The 16,908-nt window shown below is 58.4% G+C and overlaps 2 protein-coding genes across 4 annotated transcripts; both read left to right on the forward strand.

Moving 5' to 3' along the window:
• The first annotated feature begins 2,298 nt into the window (after nt 1–2,298).
• Nucleotides 2,299–8,729, forward strand: CSF3R (colony stimulating factor 3 receptor). Of its 2 annotated transcripts, XM_030233821.2 has the most exons (16): nt 2,299–2,512; nt 3,310–3,405; nt 3,682–3,981; nt 4,056–4,179; nt 4,254–4,423; nt 5,102–5,256; nt 5,434–5,593; nt 5,828–5,910; nt 6,000–6,213; nt 6,375–6,563; nt 6,782–6,883; nt 7,141–7,287; nt 7,490–7,630; nt 7,763–7,853; nt 7,999–8,080; nt 8,177–8,729. In XM_030233821.2, exons 2-16 carry the CDS (start codon nt 3,336–3,338, stop codon nt 8,558–8,560), a joined length of 2,412 nt encoding a protein of 803 aa, XP_030089681.2. In that variant the 5' UTR covers nt 2,299–2,512; nt 3,310–3,335; the 3' UTR covers nt 8,561–8,729. The 2 variants fall into 2 exon arrangements, with proteins under 2 accessions (XP_030089681.2, XP_030089682.2); XM_030233822.2 differs by lacking the exon at nt 6,375–6,563.
• Nucleotides 8,730–8,756: 27 nt separating this feature from the next.
• On the forward strand, nt 8,757–16,392 carry MRPS15 (mitochondrial ribosomal protein S15). 2 transcript variants are annotated; one of them, XM_030233550.2, is made up of 8 exons: nt 8,757–8,931; nt 10,516–10,578; nt 11,159–11,234; nt 11,928–11,976; nt 12,492–12,576; nt 13,727–13,785; nt 15,223–15,414; nt 16,193–16,392. In XM_030233550.2, the coding sequence occupies exons 1-8, from the start codon at nt 8,772–8,774 to the stop codon at nt 16,331–16,333; spliced, it is 825 nt and encodes a 274-aa protein (XP_030089410.2). In that variant the 5' UTR covers nt 8,757–8,771; the 3' UTR covers nt 16,334–16,392. The 2 variants fall into 2 exon arrangements, with proteins under 2 accessions (XP_030089410.2, XP_030089408.1); XM_030233548.2 differs by lacking the exon at nt 8,757–8,931 and adding an exon at nt 9,098–9,259.
• Nucleotides 16,393–16,908: the final 516 nt, after the last annotated feature.

Here is a 16,908-nt window from a genome sequence, read left to right on the forward strand (position 1 = left end):
CAGGAGGGTCCTGCATGGGTGTCCCAGGAGTGGCTCCATGCATGGGCTTCTGTCCCAGGAGTGGCTCCATGCTGGCAGGGTACCCATGTCCCCCTGTCCCCTGGTGATGCCATCCAGAGCCAAGGATCCTCTCCTGACCACCTCTGCCCACTTGATGGGGAGCCCTCTGCTCCCTCCTCATTGCTGATGGCTGGGCAAGGGGGTATCCTGAACTAATTGCATTGGGCACCAATTAGCCAGCTCTCCTCACCTATTAGAGACTGCAGAAGCTTTTGCACTTGGATCTTGCACCTTAGGTGCCTGGGAATGTTCTATTTTTTTAGGGAATGAAAAGAAGAAAGGGAAAATCCCTTTAGGGGAGCTGGGCTTTGTTGCCTGCAGAGCTGCTACACACCAGCAATGTACTTTATTCTGTTTAAGAGCAATGATCTACCCAGCAGGGATGGAATCAGAGGCACTGGGAACAGAGAGGTTGCTGAGAGCTCCTGAGCACCAAATGTGGGGCTGCTGCCTGTGGACTGCAACCAGAGCTGCCCACAGGGTCTGGCCATGCCCAAGGGCTGCTGCCCAGTGCCTTCAGTCCCCATCCCACACACTACAACCAGGAAAAACCCCACAGCTGCTTCCCCTTTCCACCTTCCCCCTTGCCTGATGGCCTCAGCCTTGGGAGGCTCTTCTGTCACAAACTGGGAGCCACTGCCCCACCACTCACCCCAAAACTGCTTCGTGAACATCCACCCTCCCTCCAAACTGTGTCCTGCTGTCCTGCACCATGGCCTGTGCCACCTGCACCGTGGGACCCTCTGGCACCCAGCTGGCTCTCACACCCCGGCAGCGCCCTCCCCACGGATCCCCCTGCCCCAGCTCCTCTGCCAGGCTGGGACACACTGCTCGGGATCCCTGAAGGGCTGGCACCCTGCACCCTGCCTCTGCTGCTGTCGGTACTCCTGTCCCGCGGCAGGGACGGGATTTGGGAGCTTGTGAGCGTGACTCAGAGCCGAAGGGGAACCGAGAGCGCTGACAGGGGGCACGTCTGCTCCATCCCCGCTCCCGGGCGGCTCTCCCGGCACATTGCCACGCTCGGAGCCTCCTGGGACGAGCCTTTACCCGCGGAGCAGGGCGAGGCGAGCCCGAGGACAGGGGTGGGCTGAGGAGGGATGCAAAATCCCCTCCCCACGCAGGATCCCAGCCTGCGGCGGGGCCTCACCGGCGGCGGGCGCTTGCCGGTGTCCAGCTGGGTGTTTGCAGCGCTACGCCCTCGGTTCCCACGGAGATGCCCAGGTCGCCATGGCTACCCACGGATATTCCTGCTCGGCTGGTAAACAGCCCGCAAGGCACCGGCTTCCGTCCCGAAGTGCTGGGGGTTGCTACACCCCAGGGAAATGTTGCGAGGGCAGCTCCCCCGACCCGGGCAGGCAGTGGGCATCGGCCCCGTGCCCCAGCCCAGGCTGCTGAGCCTCCACTCCACCCCCACCAGCAGCCTGACCCGTTACAAGCAGGGCAGACCTGGGGGAAAGTGCCTTTGCTTGGACTGTCGGGGTTGTGAGGTCGGTGCTGAGAGCCCCAGGCCACCCCCTCCGGGTCTGCAGAAGGCAAAGCCAGATCTCCCCAGGCTGGTCTCCCACTACAGGGACACACCCTGCTCCCAGGGCGCTGCTCGGGCCCCCCAGATTTTGGCAGTGCTGGGCTATGTGAGCCCGTAGCGTGGAGATGAAACCCCGCCCCAAGCCAAGGTAAACAGCTCTTTGCACAACAGCCGCCGCGGTTGCGAAGGCTGTGAGTGTGGGAGGGTTGAGCAAACCTCTGTTTACCCCCATGCCAGCCCCATCCCACCAGACGGGGTGGGCACAGCAGCTTGGCACAGCCCCAGGCAAGGAGCTGTGAAATAACACGAGTTAAGGGTCAGAACTGGGAGATACTGGTGGGAACATCATGTCACGGGTTACCCTTGTGGGCTGCTCACCCTGGGCCAAGCTGGACTATGTGGACGTGGACATGGACACGGGTGTGGCGATGTGAGCTGGTCCCAGGTGGCATCACACAGCTGGGTTTGCCTCTTGCCCCTTGAGTTGTTCATTCCCTGTTCATTCCCATGGCCTCCTGCCACTTCCCCCAGTGTGTCCCTCTGCCGTGTCCCCCAGCCCAGCAGGGTGTCCCCAGGCCAGCTGCAGTGAGGAACTGTCTGTGCCCCATCCCGGCCGTGCCAAGCCCAGCCCTGGAGCAGGCGGGGTGGAGGCCGGGCACTGCTGGGGTGCCCGCGCCCCCTGGGCTTTCCTGCCTGCGGCGAGCGAGGAGGGGGTCGCAGACTTCAGGGAAGTGTTTTGCAATCACCTTCTTCACAGCGTCACAGCAACTAACGGCCCTGGTTTTGAGGAACTAACGGGAAAAGCAGCATGTTAGCAAACACTCCGAGCACGGCCAGCCGCCAGCTGCCGGAGCCCCGCGCTCGGGGCGGGCGGTGAGCGGCTCCCGGGCACGCCGGACACAGCGGACAGGCAGGGATGGAGGCGAGGTAGGGATGGAGGTGGGGTAGGGGTGGGCCCCATTCAGGTCCCACTGAGCCGCATCTGGTCTGAGGCTGCTCTGCTCGTCCCCTGCCTGGGACAGCCACACGTGCCGAGTGCCCAGGAGTGGCCGCTGTCCCACACTCGAGTGTTTTGCCTCCCTCTGGATATTGGTTTGGGGGTTGAGGAGCTGTGGGCACCCGGAGCTGGGTACAGTGTGGGCAGCCCCTCCTGGACCACGAACGTGTCTGGGACCCATCCGGGGCAGAGGATCCGGGCAGGGGCAGAGACAGCCACCGCTCCCAGGGCCATTCCCAGCAGCAGGCAGGGGACAGCCGGGAGGGGCGTGGGCAGGACCCCGCAGCCCCGGCCAGTCCCGCTCTGCTGCTGTCGGTCATTCGCTTCCCTCTCCCAGCTTATCGCCCTCCGCCGCCCTCACCCGCCCTCAAACCGCAAATCTCTGCCCGGCAGCGGCTGGAGATAGTGGAGATAAAATCAGCCCGTGCCTGCGGCCGGGCACAGGGTGCTGTGCCCGGGATGGGGCGCGGGGCCGGGACGGTGAGGGCGGTGCGGGGGGATCCGTGTTCCGGGGTCTCTCCGCTGCGCTTCCCACGCCGGCGGCTGTGGCGGCGCGGGCGGCGAGCCGGGGGCGGAGGTGTCAGAAGGGCTGCGGGAAGGGCTGACGCTGACAGCGAAAGGACATTCTGCTCCAGGAAGAGCCGGTGACAATGGAGCCCGGCTCCTTCAGCCCACCTCGCCCCCAGCCCTTGCCGACCCCCAGGACAAGCCGCTTTCTCCGATCCAGGTGATGCCAAAGCCACGGAGGAGACCATGGCCAGGCGCGGTGCTGGGACGCCCTTCCTGCGGCAGCTCTCCCTGCTCCTGCTGCTCCCCCTGGGCGGTGAGTGCGGGGTCCATCCTGTCCCGTGCCACAGGCACACCATCCCCAGCAGCCTGTGCCCTGGCCGGGGCCCCGGGGCAAGCAGGAACGGCGGGCACGGGCAGGATGGGGCCTGGCACGTGCCCGTGCCTTGCCCAACGCTCGGCTCTTCCTCTCCAGAGTGGGGGGCCCATCTAAGGGAAGAGGCTCGTCCCTATGTCCTGCCTGGGCGCCGAGGAGCTGAGATGGGTTTGTCACAGCTGTGTCCAGGTTGTGACATGTTTTTCCTGCCCGCAGGGACACTGGGCTGCGCCTTGGTAACTGTGAGCCCCCCCATTGTGCCCCTGGGCTCGGCTGTCAGGGCATCCTGCACCATCCAGAGAGAGCTCTGCCAAGGCTTGGAGCCGGGGAGGGTCCGGATCAGCTGGATGCTGGGCAACAAGCCTGTGGCTGGGAGCCAGCGCCAGGGTCCAGGGGGCACAGAGGTGTCCAACCTCACCCTGCCCCGCTTCAACCACACCCAGGCCAGGCTGTTCTGCTGTGTGGAGTGGAATGGGACCAAGCAACGCGTTGGCATGGCCGAGATCAGGGCAGGCTGTAAGTCTGCTGCCACTACGGGTTGCCCTCCTTCCCAGAAGGGATGGGCACTTGCTCAGGCTCTTTCTCCCCAGACCCTCCTGCGAAGCCCCTCAACCTCAGCTGCGTCCTGAACCTCGGTGACTATGGGCTGACGTGCCAATGGCAGCAGGGAACCGACAGCCACCTCCCCACCAGCGTCGTGCTGAAATGCACGGGGTAAGTCCCAGGACCATGATCCCCTGCCAAACCCCATAGCAAGGACCCCGAGCCCACTGCCCTGTCTGCTGCAGGAGCAGAGCCCAGGCAGTGACGGGCTGCACCCCACGAGGAGGGCGCAGCCACTGCACGGTGCCACGCCGGCTGCTGCAGCTGTACCGGCAAATGGAGATCTGGGTGTCTGCCACCAACGCCCTGGGCACGGCCGAGTCCGAGCACCTCCGCATCGACCCCATGGACGTGGGTGAGTGACAGCACACAGGTCAGCGGCCAGGGAAGCTTGTCAGTGGTGACAGGGGTATTAAAGTGACATTAAAGCACATGGGGCCCTGAGGTCCCATTTTACGGGCAGGTTCCGTGATGAATGTCCTGCCGGGATGAATCGGTGCCAGCGCCGCGCTGCAGAGCAAGCAGCACACACGGAGGGTTATGAGCTGCCAGTTGACCTGCTGCACTCCACAGCTCCTGCAGCAATTGATTACCCATTTATTCAGCAGCTCTATTAATAATGGATCCTGTGCCTATAAACTATTTATAAAAGGAGCCTTCCCAGATGGAGAGACTTACCCGCCCTGATCTGGGGCTGGGGAAGGGCTGCCCAGGAACCAACTGAGCTCTCCCAAGGCTGTGCCACACTCCCACCCTCGAGGAGACCCAAATGGGGGTGTTCCAGGCACAATGGAATCTGTTTTTCTCTGCATAGGCATTACTGGAGAGTTGTGCCAGTATTGCATTACTCCATCCCAAGCAGGGGCACACACCAGCTCCTGTCCCTTGACACCAGCCATTCTCCTAAATGTTTTGGGGTGGTTTCCCCCATTTCTTGCCTTAGCACCCTGGCTGCAGCTCCTGGCACTAACAACAGGCACATGTGAGGTCATAGCTCCACACACCTCCCCAACTCTCCCCTGCCCTTCTACAGCCAAGCTGGACCCCCCAACCCTGCAGAGCATCCAGTCCATCCCCTTCCAGACCGACTGCATTGCCCTGGCCTGGGATGTGGCGTGGGGCACAGAGCACATGGAGCTGCAGTGTGAGCTGCGCTACCGGGCACCCGAGGACCCTGCCTGGGCCCTGGTGAGTGCTGCTGGGGCAGGGGGGCCAGGCAGGAGCCAGGACCCTCCCTCTGCTCCAAGCAGCGGAAGCAGAAGGGCCCCCATGTGAGTGGGACAGCAAGGTGTCCCCCAAGCCCACAGCAGGGCCAGCCCCTGCCCGAGGCAGGAGCCAGCACAGCCCTCGTTTGGCTGCCCCCAGGTCACCGGCATCATGGGCCAGGCAGGCACGGCGCAGCGCTGCGGTTTCCTCTTCGGCACGCTGTACCGCTTCCAGATGCGCTGCCGGCGCAGCTCAGCCTCGGCACTGGCCTCCTGGAGCGAGTGGAGCCCGGGCAGGAACTACACCACCCATGAGAAGGGTGAGTGTCAGTCACCCGGGGGGTGCCCTCTGCCCGAGCAGGTAGCACAGCACTGGGAACACACAGCACAGTGCTGGAGACACAGGGCAGAGCACTGGGGACACACAGCACAGCGCTGGGGGCACAGGGCACAGGACTGGAGACATAGGGCACAGCGCTGGGGACACAGGGCATAGTGCTGGGGACACAGCCACACGGGCCCCTCTCAGCTTCTCCCACCTTGTCCTGTTGCAGCCCCCACAGGGAAGCTGGACGCGTGGTGGGGGGCTCAGCCGGCCGGGGCCGGGGGGCGGCTGGAGGTGCAGCTGCGCTGGAAGGTGAGCAGGGGGGGCAGGGGGCATTGCCTGGGGGGCATTGCCTGAGGTCCCCAGAGGTACTGACACCCACCCACCCTGCCCACACCCAGGCCCCACAGCAGCGGGAGGCCAACGGGCGAGTGCTGGGCTACCGCGTGAGCCTGAGCCCCCGAAGGAGGGGCAGGGACCCCCCCACCATCTGCAACACCACCCACACCCAGTGCAACTTCTCGGTGCCGGCGGCAACCAGGAGGGTCTATCTGTCAGCCTACAACGCCGCCGGCGAGTCAGCACCGACAGAGGTGATCCTCCTGGAGAGGACAGGTGAGGGCAGTGCCCGAAACCTCCGCCTGTGCCCCGGGGCTCTGCTCACCCCGAGCAGGCTGCACAGCCAGGGCAAGGAGGGGGCAGACTCCAAACCCGGGTGCATAGCGGGACAGGTGCTCTCCTCCCCTGCCATCCCGGCTGCTTGTCCCACCCTGCAGGTCAGCCCCTGGCCGGGCTGCGGGCTGTGCCCGGGGGCGAGCGCAGCCTCTGGGTGCACTGGGATGCACCGCTGGCCCCAGTGACTGCCTACATCCTGGAGTGGCAGCGGGTGGCAGCAGAGCCTGGGCACTGCAGCGCGTGTTGGCAGATGGAGCATGACGGGGCAGCCACCACAGCCCTTATCCAGGGTAAGGGGGGCTGCCAGGGGGCCCTGACCCTCTGGTCAGCTGTCCCAAAGGGCTAGCACCCACCCTGACCAAACCAGGACCCAGCCTTTCCCCCAGCCTATTCCCCACCCTCCCTCCTTCCTCTGGATCCACCCCCAGGGTGGGTGGGTTGGTGCCATGGTGATGGGGGGGGTCTCAGCAGTGCCTGAGCTCCCAGCCCCCTCTGCTCTCCATTGCAGATGGCATCGAGCCTTTCCAGCGCTACAACATCTCACTGTACTCCCTCTATGAGGGCACTGTTGGGGTGCCCGTCCACACCACAGCCTACTCCCAGCAGAAGGGTACGTGGGAAGGGTGCCCCACCGCCAGGACTTGGCCTTTCCAAAAGGAGGAACCACCTCTTCCCTATGTACCCCACATCCAGGGGCTGTACCAAGGAGCTCAGCCTGGGGGGCTGGATTAATCTCATCTCTGAGTGAGCTCTCAGCCCCCCTAAGCATGGGCACCCACACCTTGGGAGTGGGACTTCCCCATCAGTTCCCACCTGAGGCAGTGGCTCTGCTCAGCACTTGGTCCCCCCTTGTCCTGCTCTTTCCAGCACCATCCCATGCCCCCAAGCTTCACCTGAAGAGGATCAGCAAGTCAGAGGCCGAGCTGTGCTGGGAGCCACTGCCTGTGGAGGTGCAGAATGGCTTCATCACCAGCTACACCATCTTCTGGGCCAGCAGCATCACCAACGTGGCCAGTGAGTCCTGCCCCCTGCACCACTGACCTGGCCCTCTGTCCCATCTTGATGTGCTGGGTGGAGGTATCAGGAGCCCCATGTGTCCTTCTCAGAGAGGGTTAGGGAGTTTCGTGGGTCCCTCACAGGGCTCCCTGCCAGCAGAACCCTGAGGGCTGTGCAGGTGGGGGCACTCTGCCACACCAACAGCCCCATGTGTCCCCAGGTGCCACTGTGAATCCTTCCCTCAGCTCCTTTGCCATCCGGGGGCTGAAGCCATCGACCCTGTACAAGGTGCACATCATGGCATCCACGGCTGCTGGCAGCACCAACGGCACCAGCCTGACCCTGGTGACCACAGTGCTGGGTGAGAGCTGTGGCCACCTGGGGCAGGGGGACATGGGAGGGGACCTGCAGACCCTGGTCCTGCCCAGCCTCGTGGCACAGTACAGCTGGCAGCACCCACTGCAGCTCCCTGTGACCCTGTCCCTCTTCCCAGATGACACCGAGATCCAGTTCCTCTTCCTGAGCCTGGGGCTGGTCTTTGTCGGGCTGATGGTGCTGCTCATCTGCTTCCAGAAGAACGAGCGGTGAGTGGCAGAGCCCTGCCCAGGCTGGGCTGCCGGTGGGACAGGGTGGCCTTGGAGAGCTGGCATCCCTCCGGAAGCCAGTCCAGCACTGAGGCCACCCATTCCAGCCCGCCTCGCTGAGTCCCCTCATCCCCGTGGTCCCCAGGATGAAGGAGCAGCTCTGGCCCAGCGTCCCTGACCCTGCCAACAGCAGCCTGGGCAAGTGGGTGCCGACAGCGGTGCCGCAGGTGAGAGCTGCTCCCCCGGTGCCCACCCAGCACGTGGCCCCCGGGAGGGACAGACGGGACAGGTGGCACCGTTCGTGACCTCCCGCTGCTCCCCAGGAGCCGCTCCAGCTCCTCGCCGCAAGGGAGCCCGGCCCTGCCGCCATCTCCACGGTCACTGTGCTGGAAGGGGAACCGGGCAAGCAGCCGGGCAAGGAGCACCCCGCCCTGGCCGCCGCCCCCCCGGCGCTGCCGCGGCCCTACGTGCGGCAGGAGGGTCCCGGGGAGCCGGTGCAGTACGCGCGGGTGGGCGGCGCGGGGTACCGGGGGCAGCGGCTGCTCCCCGAGCCCGCTCCCCGCTTCTACGAGAATCTGCGGGGCCGCGGGGACGGCGGCGGCGGGGGGGACTGGGCGTTCCTGGAGGAGCCCCCCGCCACCTTCCCGCTGCTGCAGGGGCTCCGCCTCGGCGGGGCCGAGGAGCTGCACGAGTGCCGGGCGGACTAGCGCGGGATGGAGCCGGGCAGCGACACCGGGTCCGCCAGCGGGAGCCCCGAGGTGCGGGGTCCATCCGCGGGGCTCCAGCCGCACCTCGGGGCGCTGCCCGACTCCACCCCGCTCTGTGTGCGTGTCCCCTCCCGACCGTCCCCCTCCTAAATAAACGGGAACGGGCTGAGAACAACCCGGGCGTCTCTGCGGGAAGGGAACGGGGACAGGGATGGGGACAGGGACGGGAACCGGGACCGAGACCGGACCAGGACGGGGACGGGACCGAGACGGGGATGGAGATGGATGGGGATGGGGATGGGACCGAGACGGGGACAGGACAGGGATCGGGACCGGGACGAGGACGAGGACAAGGACAAGGACGGGGACAGGTAGGGGACGAAACCGAAACGGGGACGGAGATGGAGATGGGGACCGGACCTGGATGGGCACGGGGACCGGGACGAGGATGGGGACAATTAGGGGACCGGAAGGTGACCGGGACCGGGACAGGGGAGGAGACCAGGATCCTGGACGGCTATCGACGCGCTCGGCGTTCGCTCCCTCCGTCCTGTCCCGGCGCTCGGCAGTCGCGCTTGGGCAAGATGGCGGCGCCCATGGCGGCGTGTCGGTGAGCGCGGGCCATGCTGGCGCTGCTGGGCCGCGGCCTGGCCGGGCCCGCCCGCGCCGGGGCCGCCGTGCTGGGCAGGGCACAGCCTGGTGAGGGGGAGGGGGGGCTCGGGAGGCCGCTGGGAGGGAGGGTGGAAAGGGAAGCGGACCCCGCTGGAGGAATTGGGAGCGGCCGGGGCCGCGGTGGGAGCTGAGGGTGCAGGGAAAGGGCGGTCTCGGGGGTGGCCGGGAGTCCTCAGGGGGTCACACACCGGGCTCGTGGTCTGTCCTCTCTGAAACGAAACGGGGCACCGGGTGACCTTGGGGGTACCCGGGGTGCGGGGGTCCCTCGGAACAGCGGGGCCAACGGGGGTGGCTGAGGCGGGCCCGGGCGAGCGGCCTGAAGGGGGTCCTGATCCCAGCAGCAGGGCCCTGAACGAGCCGCTGGGAGAGTTTGTTCTTGAAAGGTCAAAGAATGACCGAGTCCCGGCTGCTGATGAATATTCGCGTCTGTGTCACACAAAGGTTGTCCCCAGGTGTCACTGCCCCTGAGCTCTGACACTGCGGCGGCCCAGAGCAGCCCGTCCATGTCACTAATGAGATTAATTTATCAGTTAATGCAGCAGTTTGAATCCTGTAAATGATCACATTTGCCCGGGGGAGCTCCAGCCCTGGCATTTGCCCACTCTCAGGCAGCACAGCTCGGTTTGTGTTAGCACCGTGTGAGAGCCACCCTGAGCCACCCCAGACACCTCTGGGACTAAAGGTCTGCCTGGGCACTGATCACCCAGAGTGTGTTAGCAGTGTGAGAGCCACCCTAAACCACCCTAAATACCTCTGGGACTAAAGGTCTGCCTGGGCACTGATCACCCAGAGTGTGTTAGCAGTGTGAGAGCCACCCTAAACCACCCTAAACACCTCTGGGACTAAAGGTCTGCCTGGGCACTGATCACCCAGAGTGTGTTAGCAGTGTGAGAGCCACCCTAAACCACCCTAAACACCTCTGGGACTAAAGGTCTGCCTGGGCACTGATCACCCAGGGTCTGTGTTAGCACTGTGTGAGAGCCACCCTGAGCCACCCCAGACACCTCTGGGATTAAAGGTCTGCCTGGGCACTGATCACCCAGGGTCTGTGTTAGCACTGTGTGAGAGCCACCCTGAGCCACCCCACACCTCTGGGATTAAAGGTCTGCCTGGGCACTGATCATCCAGAGGCTCAGTGCTCTGACCCCAGACACCCAGCAGAGTTTGACTGTACAGAGAAGTGCACAGTCCAGAGCATTGACTGGACTGTACAGAATATTTGACTGGAGGAGTATTTGAGACAGTGCACACCTGTCTGAATCTTTTCTGTCTCTCCCACCCAGGCTGCAGTCCTGTGCTCCAGGCAGCCAGGGGCTATGCCAGATCTGTGACCAAGAACAGGAAAGGTATGTCAACATCCACAGGAGCAATGTTTTGCTGTCGGCATGCTCAGAGCCGTACTTTAATGGCAGAGGAGTCATTCCAGAAATAATTCCTTGCAAGCTCAGGAGTTACTCAGAAGATTCCCCTCCTCCTGAGTGTGGGGAAATGAACAATTGTCAGTAGCAGGAAATCTGTGAGGGTGGGCAGGCCCTGGCACAGGGTGCCTAGAGCAGCTGTGGCTGCCCCTGGATCCCTGGAAGTGCCCAAGGCCAGGCTGGACAGGGCCTGGAACACCTGGGACAGTGGAAGGTGTCCTGCCATGGCAGGGGTGGAATCAGATGGGCTTTAAAGTCCCTTCCAGCCACAACTCTTTTGGTATTCTGTGATCTCTGAGCTCAGTGGATTGTTGTAAATACATGTATACCATATTGTAAATCCAGAGTGCTGAAGGGAAGAGACTGAACCTATTTTTGCCACTCAGTTCTGCCCTCTTGGCTGGATCTGCTCAGTTCTTCTTGTTTGGAGCACACAGCCAGTTTCCTTCAGAACATGTCAGAGCTCTGACTTTGTCCTGCTCTTCCTCCAATGTTTCTCTCTCTGCAGACATCCCCAGCCATCTGGATGACCTTCCTCCCACCATGCTGAAGAAGGATTATGCCAATCTCCCTATCATGAACAGGTAGGGGCAGGGAGAGAGAGTGGCTGCTCTCTCCAGGGGTTTGTACCTTACAGATAAGGTGTGTGGAAGCTGGCACCTGCTCACTAATTAGTTATTAATGGGCACAAAAATGGCAAAGTCAGTCTGGAATCAAATTTACAGACACAGACAGTGGTCAGTGCTGGTTGTCCACATCCTCTGTGGGCTTTGTAGTCCATAAGAAAACAAAATTAAAAAAAAAAAAACAAATAATCTTGAAATACTAGAAACAGCCATCTTGCAAATAATCTGTGCCTGTCTTGAACTCAAGTGATGGAGAATGTCATTAAACAACTCCACATGAATTCAGCTGCTGCCAGATTTGGGCTCTGGGGCTCAGCACTGTTATGCTCTGATGCAGAGCTGCTTGTGTGTGGTGCAGGGAGGGCCCCCAGTGGCCAACTGTGACTTTCACTCCTCTCTGAAGGAACCAGCCTTAAAATTAAATATTTTTGCAGTAAAACTACTTTATACTCCTGTAATCTGAGCCATGATTTTGCTTAGGAAAGGGAGCACCTGTTTATGGCTACCAGGTTTGGCAGGAGGAGAGTCCCTGTCAATTTGTAGAGGTAATTAAAGCTGAGAAAAGGGAGTATGTTCTGAGAACCTGAGTTAATTTCTGTTGTTACATAGAATTGGCTTTAGTTTATCAGCTAATCTGCCATCTCCTTGCAGCGTGGATGATGTGGTGAAACGGCTGCTGTCCCTGGAAATGGCAAGTCAGGTCAGTGTCATTCTGCTTGCTTGAAAATAAAACAGATCTAATGAACACCTTCATGTGAGACTTGTCTATGTTGTTAAATATCTTTCACTTGCTGTATCTCTAAGTGACTGTAAACATGGGGTGATGAAATACAGTGTAAATCTGGTTTGCTCTTAAAATTTATCACACTAAAGTGGTAACAATTGCATATTAAATTGAGAGAAGTATCCAGGGGTGACAGGGCACTGAGCTGTTCTGCTGCTGCTCATGGCTGACCCCCTGTGTTCTAGAAACCATTGCACTGGACAGCAGATGTCCTTCAAGTTATTTTTACTTTCCATATGCCCAGAAAACAAACAGGCAGGAAAGTGGCACAAAAATCCCCATGCCATTCCTCTATGCTTGCCACTTCAGCTTAAAAGGATGTAGAAGCACTGAGTGAAGGTCTGAATTGCAAAGCCTTTATCTGGGTGCTTAGGAAGAGAGCTGAGTGTTCTGGGACAGTGACAAGCTCTTTTCTTCTCTGTGCCCCACAGAGGGAGAAGTTGAAGGTAAAGACACAGCAGCTGGTGGAGAAGGTCAGGAGGTCTCCCAATGACAATGGCTCCTTTGAGGTGCAAGGCAAGTTAAAAAAGGGAAGGGTATTGTTGGCAGATGAAACCTCTCTGCTTCTATTCAGCTGTTCCCACCCCAGCACTTCCAGTTTGCTGTAGAATTCAGGAGAATCTCCTCCAGGAGAGCTGCTGAGGGGCAGGTAGCCTGCAGGATGCCCTGCAGGGCTGCTCCAGGTCTGGAAATGTTGCAGAGGTTGCTGGGGTGCTTCCAAATTCCTGCTCCTCCCTCCAAAGGCACTGTGTGCATTATTCTGTTTGGAGTGGTTCTGTGACATGAAGCACTGAGCTGCAGCTGTTACCAAAATGAACCAAATTGAGCCACAGAATCCAAATGTTTCTCTGCATCAGAGAGCTGTGGCTGAGGCACAGTGGGGACAGTGCAGGGACAAAGGCAATGTTGCACTGACCAACACTGACAACTCCTTTGTCATCAGCAAAGCCCTTCAGTGCCTCAGGATCCCACCAGCCCCTCTCTCCAGAGCCTGAAATCCCAAAGGCCTGGCTGCTGCCTTTGGAAAAAAAAACCTTTATGGCTGTCTGCTCCCCAGAGCTTAAATCCCATGAGGTGAAATAAACATCAAATCTCTGGAAACTGAATGAGTGCAAGAGGAATAAATGCACAGATAAATTTATATAATGTGTTGCTAAAACCTTACCCTCTAATTAAGCAGTCTCCTAACAATCACAGCCCTGCAGGATGTGTATTCTTGTTTTTTGTGCTCTGTGCAGTGGGCAGGAGCTGCTGTGGGCAGTGTTTGCTGTGGGCAGGAGCTGCTGTGGGCAGTGTTTGCTGTGGGCAGTGCTTGTTGTGGGCAGTGTTTTGTTGAGGACACTGTTTTGGTGTGGGCAGTGGTTTTTGTGCTGCTGTGGGCAGTGTTTTGTTTTGGGCACTGTTTTGCCATGGGCAGTGTTTGCTGTGGGCAGTGTTTGCTGTGGACAGTGCTCTGTTTTGGGCACTGTTTTGCCATGGGCAGTGTTTGCTGTGGACAGTGCTCTGTTTTGGGCACTGTTTTGCCATGGGCAGCCCCTGCTATGCTGCTGTGGGTCCCTGCAGGGGCAGCAGTGCTCAGCTGGCAGCTTGAGAGGCAAGGCAGATGATCCTGGATCACCTGGGAAAGCTGCTGCTCTCTCACAGCTTCTCTCTCTGTCCTCTGCAGTTGCTATTTTGACTGCCAAGATTCGCACGCTCGAGGAGCACCTCCAGAGGCACCCCAAGGTAACTCAGGGATCTCAGCCCACAGCTGCTCAGGTGGTTTTCTCAGTTTATAAAAAAAGGAGTTTAATCCTAGGGATTATGGCTTTCCTAAGGAGGTTTGTGAAACAGTTACAGCTGCTGCCTGGTGCCAGTGTGGGGAGCTGCTGGCTCAGGCACAGCTGGATTCTTGCCCACTCTGCTCTGAGTTCTGGGTTGTTACTGTAGTGGAGGAAACAGCTGAGCAGATTCCTTTGGGCAGACTTGAGCTCCATTTCTCCTTGCTGCAGATATGGCTTCACCCCTTAGTTTTGACTAATTAATGATTGCAGCTGCAGTATTAAACAAAGAGCAAAATCTGTGCTTGTTCTGCTCATGGAAATGTTTGGTGGACAACACTGTGTCAATGTCCCACTCCCCTGCCTGCAGCTACCTGGGTTCAGGCCCAAATTTGAGACATCTTGCCTTAATTCGTGTTCATAAAATAGATATCAAAGATTCTTTATGCAGGGCAAAAGGTGGGAAATGGATTGATAACTGCATTCTAAAGAAGTGCATAATTGTTGCTCATGAAAACTTGAAGGGTACAAGAGAACAGAATTGAGCTTTTTACTACAAGCCACCAGAAGCTGTACCAAGTGTTGAAGTTGGACCTTTTGGAATTCCTTGGCTGAATTTTTTACATAAATCACTTATATAGGGCAGAGAGAAGTCTCCTGTGAGGGATTGCCCTGTCTGGTGTAGCTCAGGCTACACTTGTGCCCTTCCAAAGAACAGCTGGACAGTCAGAGCCAAGTCACAAATTATTTTCATATTTAATTTCTGGCAAAACAAAGGGAAATGCTTCTATTATCCTGAAGCAGCACACTTCAGGAGAAGCAGGTTTTAGCCAGAAGACCTTCCCTGCAGCTTTGGCACAGCCTGAAACTGTACACAAGCTGAAAATAGTCTTCAGGGAAAGTGAAGGTGCAGCCATGGAAGGGAGAAAGCAATTCCAGTGCAAAGTAAATTACATCTCCTTGGATCAGCTTGTGCTGACCTGATGTACTCGCAGCATCTGCCAAGAGAAATTCTTCTAAGACTCTGTCCTTAACCTTATCATCACCCTTCAGCCAAAATCTGCTCTGTTCTCAGTAATTTACTGAGAACAATCTGCTGTAGCATTCACATTTTCTGGAAAAATCCCTTTGCCCAGGATTTATCTCCTGGGAAGCTGAGAAGCCTCAGAGAACAAGGAAAACAATAATTATCTCATTTGCTTCTCCTGTGTTGTGCTCATGTGGAATGTCTTTGGAGATTGTTTACCAACAGATGCATGTTCTCAGCTTCCCAGTAGAAAAAAATCTTGGCAAAGGGATTTTTCAGAAAATATGACAGCAACACATCATTCCTTCCTCCATCAGGGGGCAAAGCAAATATAATAACCTGCCTACAGTGGAGTGAATTGTGGGTGTTTTGCAGGACAAAAGGAACCGCAGGTTCATGCTGATGGGTCTGGACAGGAGGAGGAAGATGCTGGGCTACCTGCGCCGGGTCAACTACAGCACCTTTGAGAACACCTGCACCCAGCTGGGCATCCAGTACAGCCCCCCCCAGCCCTATGCCCGCCGCCTCACCAAGCGCTGGATGGTCAAGAAGGCTTTGTGCATCAAGGTATGGAGCAGGAAAACCCCTCTGTAAAAGTGTGGGAAATGGGTTTTGTGGTGTTCATGTTTTCCTGAGAAATCCCTTTGGTCAAGAAGGCTTTGTGCATCAAGGTATGGAGCAGGAAAACCCCTCTGTAAGAGTGTGGGAAATGGGTTTTGTAACGTTCACATTTTCTGGAGAAATCCATTTTGGTCAAGAAGGCTTGTGCATCAAGGTATGGAGCAGGCTGCACAGGGAAAAACCCCTCTGTAAGAGTGTGGGAAATGGGTTTTGTAACGTTCACATTTTCTGGAGAAATCCCTTTGGTCAAGAAGGCTTTGTGCATCAAGGTATGGAGCAGGAAAACCCCTCTGTAAAAGTGTGGGAAATGGGTTTTGTGGTGTTCATGTTTTCCTGAGAAATCCCTTTGGTCAAGAAGGCTTTGTGCATCAAGGTATGGAGCAGGAAAACCCCTCTGTAAAAGTGTGGGAAATGGGTTTTGTAACGTTCACATTTTCTGGAGAAATCCCTTTGGTCAAGAAGGCTTTGTGCATCAAGGTATGGAGCAGGCTGCACAGGGAAAATCCCCTCTGTAAAAGTGTGGTCTCAGAAGTCTTTTCCAACCTGAAAGATTCAGTGATTGACTGGGTGGCTGTAACAGAATAATCTCAGATGGTTTCCTGAAGCAAGGAAGGCACAGAAGGAGGATTTGATCTGGCTCCTGCTGGAACCACTTTGCCTGCAGCAGACAGCCTGGGCAGCAGCTCTGCAGGCAGCTTTATCTCTCTCCCTTCTGCTTCCACAGGTGTTCCAGGAGAAGCAGAAGCTGCAAGCAGCTGAGAGACTGAGGAAGAGGAGAGAGTGGCAGGCGAGAGCAAAGGCTGCACGGGAACAGCAGGAGAAGCAGGTGCAGGAGAAGCAGGCACAGGAGGGGACACCTGTGTAGTGGCACAGCCAGGCTGGCACAGCCAGGCTGACAATAAACTCCTGCCCAAAGACCTGAAACCTCTTTGTTCATGTGGTGTGGTCTGTGCTGTTCTGAGCACCTGGGAAGGGCAGCTGGTGGTTTGAGTGGTTTAGAAGTTTAATTTCAGGCTGAGTGCTGGGCGGGTCTGTCTGAGAGGAGCTGGGGGCTCCAGCATTACCCTGCAGGTCTGTCTGTGGGAACAGCTCAAGGGCTGCCTGTGCCCTGTCAGCACAGCCAGTCCAGAGCTTTGTGCTGCCACATCTTCTTAGACATTTATAAACTGAAACTTAAAACATTTAGATCAGACATAATTAATAAATTCTTCCCTGTGAGGGTGGGCAGGCCCTGGCACAGGGTGCCCAGAGCATCTGTGACTGCCCCTGGATCCCTGGAGGTGTCCAAGACCAGGCTGGACAGGGCTTGGAGCTGCCTGGGACAGTGGAAGGTGTCCCTGCCATGGCAGGAGGGGCACTGGGTGGGCTTTAAGGTCCTTTTAAACCCAAACCATCCTTCAGTGCACTGAGATCGTGCTTGTGCACTGGGATGATCCACAC

This window comes from Serinus canaria, chromosome 23 (genome assembly GCF_022539315.1).
Source record: "Serinus canaria isolate serCan28SL12 chromosome 23, serCan2020, whole genome shotgun sequence".
Taxonomy (NCBI): domain Eukaryota; kingdom Metazoa; phylum Chordata; class Aves; order Passeriformes; family Fringillidae; genus Serinus; species Serinus canaria.